Genomic DNA, 21588 nt, shown 5'->3' on the forward strand with positions numbered 1-21588 from the left:
AATCCCCACCAGAGGCCTAATTAAATTAATGTAGTTGAGACCAGGTAGATTTTCAATTCCTGAAGTTTTTGGAAATCAGGTGGCACAAAGTCACTTGCATTAAGTGAATCCAAAAGGGAAGGTGGTGGGAGCTGGAGGCGAAAGCATTTTGATGTTGGTAATTGCTGTGAATCCTAGAAAGAAAACCCATTAAATATCCGGAGTGAAAATATGTCTGTGACCTCTGCTGTTCAGAGAGAGGATGGAGTTGGTAGGGAATAATTGAGTTACGCAAACACAACAGGCAAAATTCTGTCATTTGTGCACCCTACTTCCAAATCGCAAGGGGGGAATTCGTCAGATCTTGAAAATAAAATTAAAGTGTTTAAGTGTATTTATACTAAAATATTAATTTAAAAAGCAGAATGTCCTATATGTGAAACGAGGAGAAGGTGTTTTTTTTGTGATCATATGACGAGTTTTAGGAAATATGGATTATTAGAAGACTTGCCAAATGTTCCTTCTGCTACTTGCCTTTTAATGATGGTATAAATTAAGCGTCATCATTTCCTTTCACAGCTTTATCACCTTCAAACCAACAAATGTCTGGTTGCCCAGGGTCACCCAAGTCAGAAAGGAGGACTAGTCGTGGTTAGGGAGTGTGACTACAATGATCAAAACCAGGTAGGTGATCAATGTTGGCTCGCTGCCATTAATTCATGTAAGGATTTTCCAGACTTTCGAATTGCCAGCATGCTATGCTGTTGAGAAGGAGCCTAATGCAACACCTAATTTTGATTGAAAAGAAGCCAGCTGCAAAGTACCTTTATCTTCAATGTGCAAGTGCTGACCATGTAGATTGCAAATCCCATCATGCCACACTTGTGTGTCTCTACACTTAAAACTCTATAGTGGCACAGCTTCTGTAGCCCTTCCATGTAGACACCTGAGAGGCAGTAAGCTAGATGGATGGAAGATATCTCCAGCGACCTAGTGCTGTCTACACAGGGGCTCAGTTTGGCTTAACGTCACTCAAGGGTGTGGATTTTTCACACTCCTGACCAACATAATTAAAGTGACCTGATTTTCTAGTGTAAACCAGTCCCTAGTCTTATGCGGATCAGCCTGCTCTGGTCAACATGGAGCATCAGATGCCGAGAGCTGTTGTCTTTGTGGGTTGCCTCTTTGTGAACTGCATATGGCTCATGGGCTCCGCTTTGGTTACCCCTCGTAGAAAGGCTGACATTCCTTTGACTCTAAGGGGCTGGTCTTCACTATCCATGCTGCTGCAATTGATGTAGCAGGGATCAATTTAGCAGGTCTAGTGAAGACTCGCTAAATTGACGGAAGAGGGCTCTCTGGTTGACCTCTGTAGAAGAGTAAGGGAAGTCAACCGGAGAGCGCCTCTCATCGATGAAGTGCAGTGAAGACACTGGGGTAAGTCGACCTAAACTACATCGACTACATGGCTAGTATTGTAACTTAGGTCGACTTATCCCTGTAGTGAAGACAAGCCCTAAGAGCTGCTACAGTCAGTCAGTTGTTAACTAGTTCTGGGGATTCACGATATGTACGTGCTGCTTCTTTGTCCACTGTCCCCCTTGCACTCTGCCTCTCTTCAGTTTGTTTTTAATTAAGACAAGTATTGCATTTTCTGGGTTTCTCGTTGTATGGCACCATTAGCACATTGTGACTTGGGGGTCTGGTAACTCTGGTTCTCTGAAAATCAAGCTCCTTTAAGGGGTTTCAAGATGGTCACCCCAAAATTAAGGCACCTGCAATCACTAGTCAGTTTGGAAAACTTGGCGCTGTTATTTATACGTTAGTTTAGGAAAGTACTGATGCCTTAAGACACTAAAGGGCCTGGTGGGTCCACTATGGAGGCAGTGCACGATGCCACCTACTGGAACCAGTGGCTTTAGAGCAGGGGTGGGCAAACTTTTTGGGCCAAGGGCCACATCTGGGTGGGGAAATTGCATGCAGGGCCATGACTGTAGGGCTGGGGCAGAGGGTTGGGGTGCGGGAGGGGGTGCAGAGTGTGGGAGGGGGCTCAGGGCAGGGGGTTGGGGTGTAGGGTGCAGGAGGGGTGTGACAGGGGGCTCAGGGCAAGGGGTTGGAGCACAGGAGGGGTGCGGGATGTACAAGGGGGCTCAGGCAGGGGGTTGGGGTGCAGGAGGGGTGCGGCAGGGGTTGGGGCACAGGAGGGATACAGGGTGTACAAGGGGGCTCAGGGCAGGGGGTTGGGGTGCGGGGTGCAAGAGGGGTTCGGGGTGCCACCTCTGGCCCGGCGCCTCTTACCTGGAGCGGCTCTGGGGTGGCAGTGGTGCACAGCGGGGCTAAGGCAGGCGGGCTGCCTGCCCTGGCCCTGTGACGCTCCCAGAAGGAGCCAGCACCATGTCCCTCCAGCCCCTGGGGGAGGAGGGAGCTGAGAGCTCACCGCGCTTCCCTCACCTGCGGGTACCTCCCCCGAAGCTCCCATGGGCCGCGGTTCCCCGTTCCCGGCCCATGGGAGCTGCGGGGGGCGGTGCCTGCAGGCGAGGGCAGCACACGGAGCCCTCTGGCCCTCCCTCCGCCCAGGGAATGCAGGGACATGGTGCGGACCACTTCCGGGAGTGGCATGGGGCCCGCAGTGCCCACCCCTGCTTTAGAGCTTGGATCCCTGCTAGTCCTGTGAGACTTGTGGGGGAGATGCCAGAGCTCTGAGGAGTGATCTCCTGCAGCTTGTATCTTCAGAGAACAAGAGTGACAAGTAAGTAATTTTTTTCTTTTTTTCTCAGTAACTCTTGTATTTCATCAAGTAGTTTTAACAAAGCAAGTGAGAGTTCCTTAGGGAGAAGCTATTACCATCAGTAGCAAAAATATGCTTTTGGAGTCAAGATTTTCCTCTGCGATTTATTTTATAGCTTATAAAAAGCTAGCTGTCTTACTAATTGACTGTGCAAATGCAGTGCTGAATCAGTTTACACATAACTATACAGTTATTGTGATGCTAAACTGTGAAGCTGCATTTTTAAATTACATAATCTGTGAAGTGAAAGATTTGAAAAACACGTGACCTTGATGTGGATGTTGATCAGGAATAATAAATACAGTATCTGTACACTTTGGTCACTGTCTCCCTCCTTCTTCTTCCTATGATCTTAACATTGAGCTGCTAGAATTCCACACAGGGGAGGAGGGGAGACCGTTGCCTCCCCCGATAATATGAGACCTATTTATACCCCTTCACCTCAAATAATGTTATGGTATTCAGAAAGAAAGAGGTGGTGGTTAAAAAATTCATCACTAGTAATTGTAACTTTCCCATTTTACCCTTCTTAGGAGGTATAAAACTTTTTTCAGCTTTTGAACACTACTGTCTGGCTTCCTTTACAATGCACCTAATTTACCTGAAGCAAACTCAGCAGTCAGTTCTAATAGAAAACTGACCAACATCATGTCATCTCTTTCCGAGATGTTTTTGTTCTCTGCTAGCCAAACACACTGTAGAACAATATAATTTCCTCCCTTTAGGCCTGAAACATAGTTTTGTTCTAATAAATCCTGTAAAAAGAATAAACACATCTTTAAAACACTTCTTAAGCCTATTTTCTATCAGAGATCCTGGTGCATTTCAGATAAATTATACAAGATTGTTCAAGTGTGTGCAAGGAACATTTAATTTTAGTTTTTGTTAATTTGCAGTCTGCCTGAAATTTTTCAGGTAACTTTTTCTACCATTAGCACTGTATACACAGAAAAATAATTGTATCAGAGGGGTAGCCGTGTTAGTCTGGATTTGTAAAAAGCAACAGAGTCTCCTGTGGCACCTTTAAGACTAACAGATGTATTGGAGCATAAGCTTTCGTGGGTGAATGCCCACTTCGTCGGATGCCCACGAAAGCTTATGGTCCAATACATCTGTTAGTCTTAAAGGTGCCACAGGGGAGACTGTTGCTTTTTACAGAAAAATCATTAGCTCTTGGAATACATGCCAAATACAAATATATTTATAGCAATACAATAGGCACTTTGTTCAGCAGGTTCAAAAAATTAAGAAGCAGCTTAGACTACTAACTGTGAAATGTGGTGTGGAAAATGAGGTTTTAAATTACAGTTGGCTCTTATAAGACTCTTGCTAATTGCAGCCATTTTGCTGGACGAATACCACCACTGGTGATCCTGATGGATAGTATCTGAACCAGTGAGCTAGTTTTCAGTATTCTAACTTTTAACTCAGTATTGCCAACCCTAAAGAGCAACTTAAAAATTGTGAGTCAGCCATTAAAATCATGAATTTTTAAAAAGGATGGTTCTTTGTCTGAGTCCTCAGGGAATATGTATTGTGGCAGAGCACCGGCTTTGCCTCGGGCGGTTCTGCACTTCTAGGCGGTTTGGTTTTGCCTCACAGGTTTGCTGTGACCCTCAATGTAGCCTCTGTCCCCTACTAGAGGCAAGGGTTACAGCTTACTGAGCCACCTTCATCATCGGATAGTCAACGGGTTCAGGGAGGAACCCTCTTTAGTCCCTGTCTTCCTTCTCAGGGAGCATTTGTGTAGATGGGTGTGTGTGTGGGGGGGTTTGACGGGTATCTGGACCTGCCCTCTTCTCTGGGTTCCAGCCCAGAGACCCTAATTGGCAGCTGCAACAGTAGTTTTCCTATACTACTGGAGCTATAGCCCTTCCCTGGGCTACTTCCCCAAACGGCCCCTCCTAGGTACCTGACCACACTTGTTCTCCTGGCTCTTTTACTGTGCACCTTCTTTCTCCCCGTCTTCCCACAACACACCTTCTTACTCCCAGCTCCTACCAACCGGGCCTCTCTGAAGGGGCTTCCTTTTAAACTAGTCCCAGCCGATTCTAAATGGGCTTCAGGTGATCTGATTAGCCTGTTTCCCTTGATGGCTTCTAATTAGTTCTTAATTGGTTCCAGGTATCTTATGGAGTCTGCGCGACTTAATTGCTTCTAGCACCTTTCTGACTGCCCTGGGGTAGCCCCTGCCCTGGTCACTCAGGAAACAGAAAACTATTCATCCAGTGTCCAGTGTGTTTTCCTTTTACCAGGCTACTGCACCCAACTGGGCAGGGTCTCTCACAGTATTTTGTTTTCAAACTTTTTCTCTGCAACCATGAGGGCTAGTAATTTACTCCCTTTCCCCCTCTCCCCCCAAAAAAGGGGATGAAATTATCACTTTATTCTCTGATTCTATGAACTGGGGCTTTAAGAAAAACACCAAATATCGTGAGGCTACTGATAAAGTCAACAGAGTTGGCAACACTGTTAACCATTAAGTTTTCTCTCTGATAATCAGCATCAAAGAATGGTAGAAAATAGTTTGAGCACTGATGTCCAGTAGTTTGAGCAATCCGAAATAGGAGAGGGAAGCTCCCCAATTTCACAGGGCTTGACATGACATGCTGATGTAGTGGTGCATCATCCTGTAGTGATGGGATGCAGTAAGGGAAAGAAAATAGCGCACCGGTAAGGAGTACGTGCTCTCAGGCAACCTGTAGCCAGTCAAGGAAGTGCATTTATGCAGAACTGTGCAATGGCATATCCCTGCTGCTCCCCATTCCTATAAATTCCATCACTTAGATTGGATTAGGATGGAGAATATCATGGATAGGAAAGGGGAAAAAATGAGGCTCTGGGGTTTAGTCTCAAATTTTGAAAAAGCAGCTGTAATTTCAGGCATTTGAGAAGACGTGGGCCTTTCAAAAGGGCAAATTTATATAAAACCTTACTGCTATTAAATGGCTTTTTCCCAGAGGGGAGAAAGAGCTGCTTGTGGGGTCTCCCTTTACCCCCAAGAGGGGAAATGTGGTGAAGGAACAGACCATGGTGTAGGTGAGGCTGAGAAGGGACTCTGAGCTCTTCTTCTACCATCAGGTGCTGGTGCCATTCTACTTATTGGTGGGAAGGTGGGGAGCTTTTGGGGCTCCCTATGCATGTATCTGCTGTTGTTACTTCAGATTAAAATGCTTTGTGAGTCCTCACTTAGCTAGCCACAGATGATGGGAAGCCTTGGGGTATCAGTGTTTCCTCCAGACAGACGAGGGACTCTGAGCTCCTCAGACTCTCCCTGCTATTGCTGTCGTACTACATTATCAGAAGTGGTGGCACTCTTCTGAGCCAACTGCATCGTATCTGAGAAGCCAAGTGAGTACGTTACCAAAGCTTTATCCAGGGACAGATTTGAAATAAAGAGAAATTGATAACTTAAAGGTAAAAAACCACCAAACAAAAATCCCCTAATTATGTAAGATCGCAGGTCTCTAACAGAATATATTTGCAGTTTTCAACTGTTGAATTAGTTTTCACAAGATAAAGTGTATTTAGATAGCTGATACTGCCCCACAAATAAACTCCATCAGTCAGAAAGAATTAATGTACTCAGAAATCTCTGCCTCATTTAAAAAAAAATACTTAACCCTGTGCTAGCAAGGCTTATTCTGTATTTCAAAGGAGAAAATGGGGAGAGAGAGAAAGCAGGTGTTTTGCATAGCGTCTAATGGTTAAAGTGGGGTGTGTGTGGGGGTACTAGGGAGGGGTAGTGCCTTTGTTGGAGGAACATGTCATGCTCCATAGGGAGTAGTTGTTCTTCGAGTGCTGTCCCTGTTGGTGCTCCACTCCAGCTGACGGTGCGTCCTGGAGCTGTTGATCGGAGATCTTCGGTAGCAGCGCCTGGTCGGGACACACGCGCCCAGCTGCTGTCTCGCAGTGTCGTTAGGGTCTCCCTGAGTGCACGCGTCCTGCACCCACCTCGGTTCCTTCTCAATCGTCCTCGGCTGAAGACGGGACTTGGGGCAGGGCTCATCTCTTCCCTGATTACTGTAGGAAATTAGTAGGGAAAAATAGAAATATTTAGCTAGCCATTTTCCAGTTCTTCCTTTCCTTTAGCATAATTTGTTAGTTTCTTCCCCCGCCCCCCCAAATCCTTTCAAGTTAGTCTCTTGTTGAGACTTCCCCGGCCGCTCATACTTTAAGAAATGTGGCTCCTGGGCAAGGATCTATGCCATGGTCTGAGGGGCACTCACTCTGTGTTAAATGCCTTGGCGCGAGACATGTCCCTGTGAAGTGTCTCCACTGCACCAACTTAAAAACTAGAGCTCGCCGTGACAGAGACTTGCGGCTAAAAATGCTTCTCGTGGAGAAAACTCTGCAGCCACCTATGGAGAAGGGTAGTAAACCCTCTCCCTCGTGCTCCCCTACCAAGTCAGAACCGACTGGGAGCCCGGATTCACCCTCTCACGCGAAGAGGCAGGAAGCCCTAATGTCTCCTCTCAGAGACACTCAAAAGGGTAAAGGATCTCCCGCAAGGTCTTTACCCTATGTGCTGTTAGTGCTGAGAACAGGCAACTCTGGCCGCCCCAGCACTTCAGTAGCAACTCATGCGGGGTGCAAAAGCAGGGACCCGACTTCCCACAGCGGACAATGGACCCAGTGCCGTTCCACCACGGTGCCATTGGCACGGAGTCTGTCTGCCACCCCTGGAGCAGATTCAGACCCCCTGCAGGGCTCTCACAAACATCTCATGGCTCCTACAAAAGTGAAACTAAAATCACTCCGGACTGCCGCTCGCACTTCTCGCTCTGCAGCACACCAGCCTAGGGAGCAGCAACAATTCCTGCATCAGCAGGATATCTCTGTGGCCCCTGAGCCTGACTCTCCACTCCTCGACACGGAGCACTCTCAACAATTTTGAAGTGCAGGTCGGGGGTCTGCGCGACCACCCCTTGACTCCGCCGCCTATTTGCCCATTTTGCTACCACCTCCAGGCTTTCCACCATGTCTGGCAACGGATCACGCAGGACCGCTGGGTCCTGGAAATAGTTCAGTCAGGTTACTCCATCCCTTTCTTATCTTCCCCGCCCACCCTTTCCCAGCACTCTTCAGGGACCCCTCTCACGAGCATCTTCTCCACCTAGGTGCAGTCGACCATGTACCGACGCAACAGCCGGGAAAAGGGTTCTACTCCCACTACTTTCTAACCCAAAAGAAAGGAACGGGGTAGAGACCTATATTAGACCTACTGAACAAGTTTGTACTTGTACAAAAATTCAAGATGGTCACATTGGGCACAATAATACCCACTCTGGAACACGGGGACTGGTTCACAGCCCTCCACCTACAAGACGCCTATTTCCATATATCCATTCATCCAGCATACAGACGCTTCCTGCGATTCATACTCAGACATGACCACTTTCAATACAGAGTACTTCCATTCGGTCTCTCCACAGCACCGTGGGTATTCTCCAAGACCCTAGCTGTAGTTGTAGCTATGAGGGAGTTTCCTAGGTGCTGTAGTAATGTAAATAATATCTCTAGAGAGTAGCAGTTATAGATATTGTAAACAGCATCCTTTTCTCCAACACCAAGCTGGGATGGAGCTCCACTCTTAGAAACGGAAATGTTCCAGTGCTATCTCTCTAAAGCGAAGGGACAGTGCAATCATAGAAGTCAAGAGAAGACAAGGTAAAGGTCCCCTGTGCACTTAAAGTTAGAATGGAGGGGTAGAGCTAGCGTGGACACCTTGCTTGAGCATGAATCCAAATAACAGTTGTTAAAGAATATGAACAGAAAATTCCCAACTCTCTGCCTTGTCAAGCTCCTACCAGAAACTAGCTGCCATAGAAGATTTGCTTCCTGTGCAGTGGTCCTCAGTGCGACCTTTTAATTAGTAGCCCTGTGAGGCTGTAACAGTGAGCGACAATCAAAGCCAGTCTTCACAGACAGACTAATGTAATGATATTAAATGGGTAGACTTTAATGTTCAGAGTTACTGGTTATGTGCAAAACCTTAATACAATAAGAGCAATGTTAGGGGCTTTTCAGTTGCATCATTTGAACCCCAGTTGGCTTCCAGTCTGCAGATCATTATTGCTGTTCTAATCTGAAAATGAAGAACATACTGTGTTTCTAATTTTTTTCCAAACAGACTATTAATTGAAATGAATTTCAGCTGATTTGCATAGGATCTTTCTAGAGAAGTAATGCCTTGCACATTAGCTAGTGAGGGTGGATGAATCATTTTTAGCTTACTTTTTATCTCCCAGTACCCTGTCTTCTCATTTTTTGCTTAAATCTCTGCTGCTTCTCCTCCCAACTTTTATCCCTTTTCTCTGTTTGACTTCTTTTCATCTTTGTCACCCTGTTTAATAATAATACAGCCCCTGTTGCTACCTTTCCATTCTCTCCTCATCTTTAATCTTTCCTTCCTTTCATTCTTACGACAGGGTCTATGCTAGAAATGTTAGAGAGCAGGTTCTGTAAAGTTAGGACATTTTTAATTTAATACCTACAGCTCGCACTGGAAGTCTCTGCCATATTAAAATAGTCTATGATAATCAGTGAATTGCAGAGATGCTATCCAAGTGAGACAATATCCTGAGTCACATGACATTCAAGGAGGCTATTTTAGAGTTTGCCAGAAAAAATAAAGGCAGAATTCATTTAATTTGCTTGGCTTTAGTGCACTGAATTTGATGTTTTATACTGGGAGAGTGTGAAACTCATGCAGATTCACAGGAAACTTACATAGAAGGCAGTGGTGTTATGAGCTGTGTGAAATCAAACCAATTTGAGAAGAAATAACCCACCTAAGAGTTTAGAACACAAATGGGCCTGTTTATTTTTTTATATGATTACTCATTCACACTGGTGTCAATTAAGAATAATAGAGTTAATGTAAGTGACAGGAGAATTAATGGAGTTACTCCTTATATATACCAGTGTTAACTGAGACCAAAATCAGGACCATGAACTTTACCACCTGTATGTTTTGCTATTCAAACTCTGAAAGGTTTAACCACTAGTAGAAAGTAGGGCTAAGCGATTAAAAAAATTGTGTTAAACTGCACAAATACAACAATTAATCTTGATTAATCACACTGTTAAACAGTAATAGAATACCATTTATTTAAATATTTTTGGATGTTTTCTACATTTTCAAATATATTGATTTCAATTACAAAACAATACAAAGTACAGTTCTTTATTTTTTATTACAAATATTTGCACTGTAAAAAACAAAAGAAAGTGGTTTTTCAATTCACCTAATACAAGTACTGTAGTGCAAACTCTTTATTATGAAAGTTGAATTTACAAATGTAGAATTATGTACAAAAAAATAACTGCATTCAAAAACAAAATGTAAGCCTAAAAGTCCACTCAGTCCTACTTCCTGTTCAGCCAGTCGCTCAGGCAAACAAGTTTGTTTACATGTGCAGGAGATAATGCTGCCCTCTTCTTGTTTACAATGTCACCTGAAAGTGAGAACAGGCATTTGCATGGCATTGTTGTAGCTGGTGTCGCAAGATATTTACATGCCAGATGTGCTAAAGATTCATATGTCCCTTCATGCTTCAACCACCAGTCCAGGCATCCATGCTGATGACAGGTTCTGCTTCATAACGATCCAAAGCAGTGCGGATTGACGCATGTTCATTTTCATCATCTGAGTCAGATGCAACCAGCAGAGGGGCGATTTTCTTTTTTGGTGGTTTGGGTTCTGTAGTTTCCACTTCGGAGTGTTGCTCCTTTAAGACTTCTGAAAGCATGCTCCACACCTCGTCCCTCTCAGATTTTGGAAGGCACTTCAAATTCTTAAACCTTTGTTCGAGTACTATAGCTATCTTTAGAAATCTCACATTGGTACCTTCTTTGCGTTTTGTTAGACCTGCAGTGAAAGTGTTCTTAAAACGAACAGTGTGCTGGGTCATCATTCAAGACTGCTATAACATGAAATATATGCAAAAAGAAGAACAGGAGTATTTGTGGCACCTTAGAGACTAACAAATTTATTAGAGCATAAGCTTTCGTGGACTACAGCCCACTTCTTCGGATACAAGTGGGCTGTAGTCCACGAAAGCTTATGCTCTAATAAATTTGTTAGTCTCTAAGGTGCCACAAGTACTCCTGTTCTTCTTTTTGCGGATACAGACTAACACGGCTGCTACTCTGAAACATGAAATATATGGCAGAATGTGGGTAAAACACAGCAGGAGACATACAATTCTCTCACAAGGCCTTCAGTCACTAATTTAATTAACGCATTATTTTTTTAACGAGCATCATCAGCATAGAAGCATGTCCTCTAGAATGGTGGCTGAAGCATGAAGGGATGTACAAGTGTTTAGCATATCTGGCACGTAAATATCTTGGAGTGCCAGCTACAACAGTGCCATGTGAACACCTATTCTCACTTCCAGGTGACATTGTAAACAAGAAGAGGGCAGCATTATCTCCTGTAAATGTAAACAAACTTGTTTCTCTTAGGGCCTGGCTGAACAAGAAGTAGGACTGAGTGGACTTTTAGGCTCTAAAGTTTTACATTATTTTGTGTTTGAGTTCAGTTACAAATGTAGATTTTTTTTTTGTTACGTAAGTAGCACTTTCACAATAAAGAGATCACACTACAGTACTTGTAGCAGGTGAATTGAAAAACACTCTTTTGTTTACAAATATTTGCACTGTGTTGTAAATATATTTAAAGTGTAGAAAAACATCCAAAAATATTAAATTTTCAATTGGTATTCTATTCTAGTTTAACAGTGTGATTAAAACTGATTAACTCAAATTAATTACAATCAATTGCATGAGTTAACTGCAATTAATCAATAGCCCTAGTAGAAACATTTGCATTGCTAGTATTTGTTCTTTGCTGATCTTGGTTTACTTTCCTTCCCTTCTTTAAAAATTGTATCTGAGGGGTAGCTCCAAGTTTTTATCACTGGTGACCTTCTATCACTTAGATGGGAATCTGGCTTTCCTACTAAGGCCTGCTCCATTAACATCCAGTGTGGCAATTCTGGGCCCCTCAATATGAAGAGGTTATGACAAAGCAAAACCTTTTGTGGAGGTGCAAGCAAGAAGTGGTTAATAGAACAGAACCCAGCCAAGATCACTCCTAAAAGCACCATCACAACCCATCTTCGTAAAATAAAAATGATAGTTTTGTAATAAAGAATTTTCTACTGCTGTGCTACTTCAGGCATTTTCACTGGCCATTATCTTCATTTCTCCTATATAAAACCACATTGAAAAAACACTTTGTTCTCACCTTCATGACAATTCCCTACAGGTCCCTAGTTGCAGGAGTTGAATGTTCTGATATGGAGCCATTTAAAAACCGTGAAATAGTGGGGATATATGAGCATAGACCCTGGCTCCAATGGTACAACAGCACCAGAAGGGTTGTTTAAGAAATCTTCATCTTTCATAGGATCAGTAGCATTAGGCTTCTCACTAACTTTTACCATTCAGAAAAAAGAAGTTTGTGGCTTTGGCTCCTAAGAGACTCTCCAGCAAAAGTTGTCCTTAGAGCCATCAAGGGAAGAGCTGAAGTACTCATATTGGAAGATTGTGGCCCAGATTGTCCTGAAGGCTCAGGCTGTGCCTCGGAGCTTACCTTGGTTCCTCACAAGGGGGAAAAAGGGAAGTACAGACACAGAGAGAGGGCATCAGTATTCCACAGCTGGTAGGGCATCTGATATCTGATCCTAAAAGTGCCCAGCATGGTTGGGTGGCTGGATTGTTTTTGTGGGGACAGCACAGTAGCGCTAGTGTCGTCCTCAGGCCTTGATGGAGGCCGCCCCTGGGGATCTCTGGCTTCAGTTTGGAGTTTCTGGTCTTGTCAGAGTTCAAACAGCCAAAAAAGATGGAAAGAAAACAGCCACCAGAAAATTTTCCTTCATTCAGCTTTCTAGTCTACAGGATCAGTTTCCTTGCACAAAGCGGGTCCCAGGTGCAATAGGACCATTAACCAATACTTTGCATTGAAATATTGCTTGATGGCCCATCTGATTTTTATAGGCCCTCTGGATTTTTTGGTGGGGTGGGCGGTGGGAGAGGGGGATGATTCCCATGCCTGAATTCACAGCAAACATTTTCAAAGTTATAAAGCAAAACTGTCATGTTTTCTTATAGCATGGCATACATCCATGGCAAGTGTGAGTAATGCATGCAGCAACTTACATGCATATCATAGAGTCTAAACCAGGGGTCGGCAACCTACGGCACGCGAGCCAATTTTGAGTGGCACACTGCCTGCCCGGTGAGAGGAGGAGGAGGGGCCAGAAAGCGCCACGCTGAGGGAGGAAGCGGGGGAGGGGGGAAGCTTGGCTGCCCCAGGACCAAGCTTTTGCCTCCTGCCCCGTCAGGGGAGAGCAGGGGGTCCCAGCCCCCCACCCCACTCAGCCCCCCCCGTCCACTGCTCTCCCCTGCGGGGGCAGGAGGCAGAAGCTTGGTCCTGTGGCAGCCAAGCTTCCCCCCTCCCCCGCTTCTTCCCACAGCTTGGTGCATGCTGGCCCCTCCTCCCCCTCCCCCTCCCTTTCCCTGCTGGCTATGGCCCTTGCGAGGGGGAGGGGGAAGAGTGGCAGCGTGCTCGCTGCTCAGTAGAGGAGGCAGAGAGAGGTAGGGACGGAGCCTGGGGGAAGGGGGTAGGCTTACCATATTTTGAGTGTCCAAAAAGAGGACACTCCACGGGGCCCCGCCCCCAGCCCTGCCCATGCCCCAACTCCACCCCTTCCCCAAAGTTCCCGCCCCAACTCTGCCCCCTCCCCTGCTTCCCACGAACATTTGATTCACAGGAAGCCTGAAGCAGGCAGCAGGTAAGCTACGGGGGGTGGGGGGAGGAGGCACGGCCCAGTCTGCCCCCCCCCCCCCAACCGAGCGGCTCCCTCCGGCGGCCGGCCCCAGCACCAGCGTCTCCAGCCTGGCTCGGCTCCTTGGGTGCCGGCCCTGGCCCCCGGCCCAGCACCGCCGGCCCCGGCCCAGCACCCAGCAGCGCCGGCCCCTCCCTATTTTCCCGGACATGTTAGGCTTTTTGGGATTTCCCCCCGGACGGGGATTTGAGGCCCAAAAAGCCGGACATGTCCGGGAAAATCTGGATGTATGGTAACCCTAGGAAGGGGGTGAAACAGGGCATATCCCTTCCAGCCCCCTGCTCTGAGCCACTCACGAGGCGAGCACCCCAGCCCTCTGCCCTGACCTCGAGTCGCCCCCAACACCCAGCCTTCTGCCCTGCACCCCCATACACCCCCAGCTGTCTGCCCTGACCTCAAGTCGCCCCCAACACCCAGCCTTCTGCCCTGACCTCCACACCCACCCAGCCCTCTGCCCTGACCTCCCCCCAATACCCAGCCTTCTGCCCTGCACCTCCACACACACCCCAGCCCTCTGCCCTGACCTCGAGTTCCCCCCCCCCAGCCTTCTGCCCTGCACCCTCTGCCCTTCCCCCCCCCAGGTCTGGGGTCCCAGCTGCCAGCCCCTTGCCAGCGGGCATGCCGGCCACAGGCCCTGCTCAGCCTGCTGTAGGCCTATGTGAACAGAACCCCAGGCTGGAAGCGGGCTGAGCAGGCTGGCGGCATAAGATTAGCATTTTAATTTAATTTTAAATGAAGCTTCTTAAACATTTTGAAAACCTTGTTTACTTTACATACAATAGTTTAGTTCTATAATATAGACTTATAGAGAGAGACCTTCTAAAAATGTTAAAATGTATTACTGGCACGCAAAATCTTAAATCAGAGTGAATAAATGAAGACTCGGCACACCACTTCTGAAAGGTTGCCTACCCCTGCTCTAAACCCTTTCTTATAAGACTAATATTATTTTGCGCACAACTAACATATGGGTCTGGTCTCCAGCTCTGAGTTTGTTAGGGCTTAGCTTATGTCTGCAGCCTGGGCAAGTGCTGGCATCTGGCCTGCCAGCGTCACACCCATCACTTAGAAATTCTGAATCCCGCTTGGCTATTTTCTAAAGCTTTGCACCAGATCAAACAGGAATTAATTCAGCAACGTCCTGTAGGCTACGTTATACAGGAGCTCAGACTAGATGAGCTCAGTGGATCCTTCTCGCTTTGAAGCCTGTAGGGCTGTCACACATACTAAGTCAGCCTTCCCAGGAATGGTGGATTCTGAATAATGGTCCAATCACTGGGCAGAACCAACAGCCAAACAAATGAAAAGTTCAGTAGTCATGCTCCATAATCGCTAGCCAACAATTTCCAGCGAGGAAGCAGGAAAGCCCCATCTCACATGAATGGGCTCCGCTACCACTGATGTTAGAGCTGGAATATAAAAGATTAAGTGGCTGTGGCCAGTGTAGTGGAATGAAAAGCACGACCGTTCTGCACCAAAGGGAAATGAAGCTGCATGCTTTAGTAAAAGTCACACGAGCATGAGAGTGAACATGATAATCCTACTGAAATATCACCATGCAGGGTGGGGCTGGGCCAGGGGTGAAGAGCTACTCCTCGTACCGTGGCTGCAAAAGGGTGACGGGGGGAAATCCCTACACGCTGTACCTTGTGAAACAGGAAAAGTAGTTGAAGTTCTAACAGCTGGTTGTACGTACCGGTTAGGGTGCTAAAACTCACCGGACAAAGGGTGGTCCTGTGGTTAATGCCATGGCCTGGGATTAAGGAGCGTGGGGTTTAGTTCCCTGTGCTGCTGCAGAGAGTGTGTGGCCTCATGTACATCATTTAGTCTCTCTCTGCCACATGTCCCCAGCTGTAAAATGGACGTGATAATATGCCCTTTCTCCCACATTGAGGGCAGGGACTCTAGGGTAGGGGCTCCAGTAATAATTACAAACTGCATTATTCTGTCGGAGTGAAATAAACCGAGTAGCATGGTTGTGACCTCCCCCAGGTACAATCCAGCCTGTGGAATTGCCCTGCCCCTTTAACTCTCTTGCTCAGACTACCTCTCCCGGCACTCTGCTAGTGAAAAGCAGCCCCTCCAGGCTGTTCGCACACCCAGCAAAGATACCTGAGTGCTCGGCCAGCCACTCATGAACTGTATACAGGATGACACTTGCAAGTCCCCCATCAGCTGCTGCCTTGCACCCCTGAAACGTGTCTTTTACAGTGCTCAAGCCCGCCTTGGCCAGTACAAGCTCATAAGTCCGGCATTTTATCAACAAAAATGAATATGCTGCCACCCTTGTTAACCTGAACAGAGATTTCCCCAAACACTTGAGTCAAAGCTCACTGGTTTAGATAAACACACCTTTAGTAAACTGTAGCGAGATAGATTTTAAGTGATAAAAGGTCAGAATTAGTTACAAAAAGAAATAAGATGATAAAAATCTAATTCCTAAACTTTACCAAGCTAAGTAAAATTTGAAGCAAGCAACTTTCTCACCCCTCTGAATGTTGCAGGCAGGTCACAATTCTTAGTATGCAGGCTCAAGTCCCTTCCCAGCCTGGGACCGATCTCCTCTGTTCAAAGTCGTTCAAACAACTTGTTTTAGTAGTGATGATGAGGTGATGAAGAAGCCATTGTCTCTTATTTTATACCTTCCTCTTCGCCTTGAGGAACACCCCTTCCCCCACCTGCTAGAGTATAGACAAAGCAGTCTCCTGTGTACGTGAGAGTCAAGGCATCTCTCAGGTGAATTGTACATTGCTTGCTCGCACCTGCTGTGTATGTGCCATTGGAATGCCATGCAAGGCCTTTGTTATTGCCGAGAAGCCAGGCTGTTGGTGTGTTACAATGGTCATCCCCTATGTCTCAGGAAACACCTAGCCTCAAGCAGGACGAGCCAAAGCATTTGCTCTCACTGGAAGGGAAAATTTAGCCAGGCCCCAGATTGCACCTGAAAACGTCATCCCTAAATCTGTTCACATGCAGCTGTCTCAGCCCCTCTGGGCCCCAGAAACCCAGACAGATGAACATCTCTTTGCCAGCAGAGACAATTTCCTGCCTGTGCTGAAAGGCTGCAAGCATCTCAGCCGATGTAACAGAACCCAAAGATGAGTGGCCTCATGTGGATCACCAGGGTGACTCTGGGGACTAGCAAACCCACTCAGATTTTATGCTGCTTTATTTGATTCCCCACCCTGGGACTTCCATGGCACTGCTCCTGGTCAGAGTTAAGTATACGCGTAAGTGCTTGGCTGGACCAGGGCTCTAGTCAGTCTCAGCAAATTAAATGGTCTTTAAGTGCTGAGACAGAACTAACGGGGCACCTGCTGCTGCTTTCCCAGCCTTCCCCCCTGTACTCTAGACTCGTGTCGCTTCAGAATCCCCCAGCTGTCCCTTTATGCCGGATGGATCTTCCTCTGCTAAGAAAATTTAGGTTTTTGCTTCCTGGATCTGTGAGCTGATGGGTCAGAGAGCCTGGAGTGGCTATAATCTTACTACATTGTCTTGAAGTTAAATACATGGAGATCTCAGAGGGCAAAGGGCAGATTCTCAGCGCCCAGCTGCCTCTCTGATTTTGCACAGGCTGAGAGGAGCAGAATTGGGCAACTTGCAGGGGGAAAATATGTGAATTTTAAAAATGCTAGATTACAGCAGGCTCAGAGAAACTATTTACACAGAGCCCATGATCATGTGACTTCCCCAGGGGAGACTTCTAGGAAGGGGTTAGACAGTGAAAGGAGAGACCCGAGGAAAAGATGGGGAGCTGGAGTTAGAGGAGATCAAGTAGCAGGGGGACACAAGACAGGACGGGAGGAAAGATGAAATTACAGGGTAGGGCCAGGAAGTCTCTCTGAAAATTCCAATCTCCCCAATATGGATAACCAGAGGATTTAAACCATTCAAGGATACTGAATTTCCCACCAATCCTATGCAAACAGTTTTTCTATTTCCTTTTCCAGGTATGGATTTATAATGAAGAACATGAGTTGATTTTAAATAATCTCCTTTGCTTGGACGTGTCAGAAACTCGCTCATCAGATCCACCTCGTCTCATGAAATGCCACGGATCTGGAGGGTCACAGCAGTGGACGTTTGGGGTGAGTGCTTTGCGTGGGGAATACTCATACCCACCCCTGTGTTTAAGGTGCAGGGCTACCCTGAAAAGTGACTGTGAAAATGGCATTATGGGAGTCCAGGGATGTGGTTTCTGTATCAAATGTGCTCAGTTTAATAGGGTAAATTGCATGGCTGCAAGTCCCAATTTAACTTGTGTGCAGCGTATCCTGGAGGCTTTCGCTCAAATGTACATAAGGCTTCACAATCTGGACTCTGAATCAAGCTGAGTTCTTTTCCTTTCCATACATCATCAGCTGTAATAAAGGTTTGTCAGGCCAAATTAGATTCATTCCCATCAATGAGGCTGCACAGGTGTAAATTTAGTAATCGATTCTCTAATGCACAGGGAGGACTAGAACCCGGGTCACACATTGCCTCAGCTGTGTTGTCTCTGCAGGACTAACAGGAGTAAGAAACAGTAAAAACATTTGTGTCAATGGCATAGGCAGGTCTGACCCTGGACACGCGCAGGGAGCAGATCTGAGGAGTAAGGAAGTGCTATTTTTACAGTCACTTCTCAGAGTAGAAGCGCACGTTCAACCAGGCAAACGAAAATGGTCACCTGCACTTTTCTCTCATGTTGCTTTTAATGGCCAACTTCACAAAGCAGCTGCAGAGCCGACTTCCACATCTGTATCGAGGCTGCTCCTCCTCAGCGTTAACGCAAAGCCTTCCCCACTGCCTAGCCTGGATGTGGTGGCAGCACTTAAATGTCACTCTTTAGTGCAAGCATTAAAACAATGGCAGTAGAGCACCAGCAGAACTCCCCATCACCCACGGGAGCAGGTAAACTCCTGTGCTGATGAATTGATAGCGGGGTGCATGGGGCCTTTTCTGAGACGGAAAGAGGGCCTCGGGGTGACCAACGCCAGCCAGAGCTGCCCCCAGGTCTCCCCAGACAATGGTCAGCGTGGGCCTTGGAAGGTGAAGTAAAAAGGGGTTGGCACAGCCTATTTCACACAACAGCGTGCAGCTAACTAGCTTTGAGACTTGCTCCCTTGTGATGGGATCTACAAGCTGTTGAGTAGCTCATCCCCTCTCACTCCTGAACATTAGTGCCAATGCACACAGAACCCCCATTGAGGTCACTGGGAGTTGTGCATGGGTATCTGAGTGCCAGATTCGGGTATTCTTTAATGCTATGTCACTATGCAAGGTTGTGTGTCCACTGAGTGATGGGACCCTGTTCCATGTGTTGTCCAACATTTTTACAAACCATAGTATAGATATAACCTGACCAGGTCCCTGTAATTGGGCTAAAATCTTCTCTCCAGGGTTTACACCTAGTTATTGGGATATACTCTACAACTTTTAACTAAGTGGGTCAGGGGACAGGTGTATTTCCTTGGTTATAGATGTAGAGTAGACTGGGTCGAAGTGAAGACCATCTGAAATGTGCATTGCTTTAGAATAGCCCACTCGCTTTGGCATCACTCATTTTCAGTTTAAGGATGGAGCAAAGGCCATTATTTTTTTTGTATTTCTTTTTGTATTTCCTCTTTTATGTGTGTATATATATATATATATATATATATATATATTGTATTTTCTCTCCAGAAGAACAATCGACTCTACCAGGTCTCTGTGGGGCAGTGCATGAAGGTTGTTGATCCGCTTAGCCATAAAGGATACGTGACCATGGCTATTTGTGATGGCTCCCTTCCTCAGCAATGGCATCTGGAAAGCTGAATCTGTGAGAAAGCAGCACAGAGAGGCAATTAGCAGAAATCTGACTCCTCCTAGGCCATTGGTTTCTAAGTCATTCTGGAGGGCATGGAAGGAGCCCTTAGCTGCTATCCCTGACATGGACTATTTTAAGGATTCTATTATTTAAATGTTCTGCCGTGGAAGGAGATGATTGGATCATTCAAATGCAGCAGTAGCGGCAGCAGTCTAGCTGCACAATATTGACACCCGTAGAAGTGCAATTTATTAACATTTCCATGGATTATCCTGGATTAATGAATTGTTATTGTTTAAATAAGAGGAAATAATTAGAACAGTATAATTTGAATTGTGGTAATATTTTAACTCAGTGGACCTTTTTAAATGACAAAAGACAGACAGGAAGGAAGTTCTCTTTCCTGACTGTTTCATGGGCAGCATCATGCTAATTTACATTTTTAGTCTATTTTAATGGCTGAATTATTTTAGCTCCTCTGGAAAATATTTTAATTTCCTCTTGTCTTTCTGAAAATTGTCATTTGTAATATTTAATTTTAGTTTGGTTAATTTACAATTTTAGCCCATTTCACAGTTAAATTTTCAGCTGTCATTTGTCATACAGTATTTAAAACAAAGTTACTATTACAAATTTTATTTTGATGACTCATGATGGTATCTGCATTTAAAATAAAGTATTAATGTTTTTTATTAATCATTATGGTGGTTTGGTCTGTTGCCTCTGGATTCAGAAGTGCAGAATGCAAGAGACCAGTGCAAGCCAATGTGGGTCTGATAATTCGGATACATTTGTTAGAAGTGTATTTAAACAGACTGTTTTTGTAAAGATGCTTATGAAGACATTTTAGTGTCCATACAGTTTGGTCTTTCGCTGCAGTGACTGGTGTGGAATCAGAGTTATGCACCTAGCATTTAAGATGATGAAGATGGGAAAAAGTCAGTTGTATTCTTCTTCGAGTAGCATCCCCCTGCACTCTTGAGATTTTTGTCAGTAGTGGATCCTCAAACATGCCCTGTGAAGCGTAGGCAGGAGTGATGTTTGGTAGCAGACTAGCCCTTCACCTGCACATTAGAGAAAGATGCCTACGTAAACGCTTGGTGGTAGCTTGTTATTCCCTGAAATCATTTGGGAAAGTTTCTCCCTCCTGATCCATTTTCCCAACTCTTGTCCATTAGAAGTAACCAAAATACATACGAAAAAAATCAGGTTCTTTCCTGTCTCTCCTCCTGCTATTCTCATTTACTCTTCCCTCACCCTCCCTCATTTACCCTCACTCTCACTCACTGCCATAATTCTTGGGCCTTTTAAAGCTGTTGCCATTAACCTCTTAGTTCTGATGCCCTTCAGAGACACATTGAGAAGGGTATGGGTTTTCTTGCTCCTCTGCAGCTCCTCCTTCTGCTCACTTCTCCTCTCCATGTTCCCACCACCAGTTGGCAGGTTGGCACTGTTGCTGAAACTATGCCAGCTGGCCAGTAGCCTTCTCCGTTCTTCCACAAGCTCTCCACTTCACCCTTTGCTCAAGCACTTCTGTCCAAGTTTCATATCATGCCCATCATAGAGTCCAAGTGCCTCTTCCCCCCACAAGTCTCTTCCCACCCTTTCATGTCTAGAAGAAAATGCAGAAACAAAGGGGTTAAATTAAACTATTGTTAGCATTACAAGAACCTATTAATAGTAGGACATATATGAAGTAGAGTTAAGTGGCCCTTGCACTGCTGAGGAGGAAGAAATGCCACACAAGGCCAATTGGAGGTACTCAGTGAATGGGGTGAAAGTCAATGCTTGGGAGATGCACAGCACCGGCAGCTCTCACTGAAGTTACAGGCACTGGAAGTGCTCAGTATCTCTCAAGAACTGGCCTTAACTTTGTAATTCACAAAATCCCAGAGAGCTGAGGAGCAGCACATGACTCTACTAGGGCTGTCAATTAATTGCAGTGAACTCAAGCAATTAACTCAAAAATTAACTCAATTAAAAAAATTAATCACGATTAATTGCAGTTTTAATTGCACTGTTAAATAATAAAATACCAATTTAAATTTATTATACATATTTTTGGATGTTTTTCTACATTTTCAAATATATTGATTTCAGTTACAATACAGAATACAAAGTCTACAGTGCTCACTTTATATTATTCCTTTTTATTACAAATATTCGCACTATAA

At 45.5% G+C, this 21588-nt stretch overlaps 1 protein-coding gene across 7 annotated transcripts in view; it reads left to right on the forward strand.

The window, feature by feature from the left end:
- The window catches only part of GALNT11 (polypeptide N-acetylgalactosaminyltransferase 11), an 80940-nt gene extending 60830 nt beyond the window's left edge, over nt 1-20110 (forward strand). For all 7 annotated transcript variants that reach the window (XR_010599097.1, XR_010599099.1, XR_010599098.1 and 4 more), the window contains 3 exons: nt 559-663; nt 17577-17714; nt 19291-20110. Coding sequence is in view for 4 of the 7 variants with exons in the window: in XM_005297173.4 (XP_005297230.1) it covers nt 559-663; nt 17577-17714; nt 19291-19422 (375 nt within the window). In the remaining 3 variants the exon portion in view is untranslated. The remainder of the gene's footprint in view (nt 1-558; nt 664-17576; nt 17715-19290) is intronic.
- The last annotated feature ends 1478 nt before the right edge of the window (nt 20111-21588 follow it).

Source organism: Chrysemys picta, chromosome 2, assembly GCF_011386835.1.
Source record: "Chrysemys picta bellii isolate R12L10 chromosome 2, ASM1138683v2, whole genome shotgun sequence".
NCBI lineage: Eukaryota > Metazoa > Chordata > Testudines > Emydidae > Chrysemys > Chrysemys picta.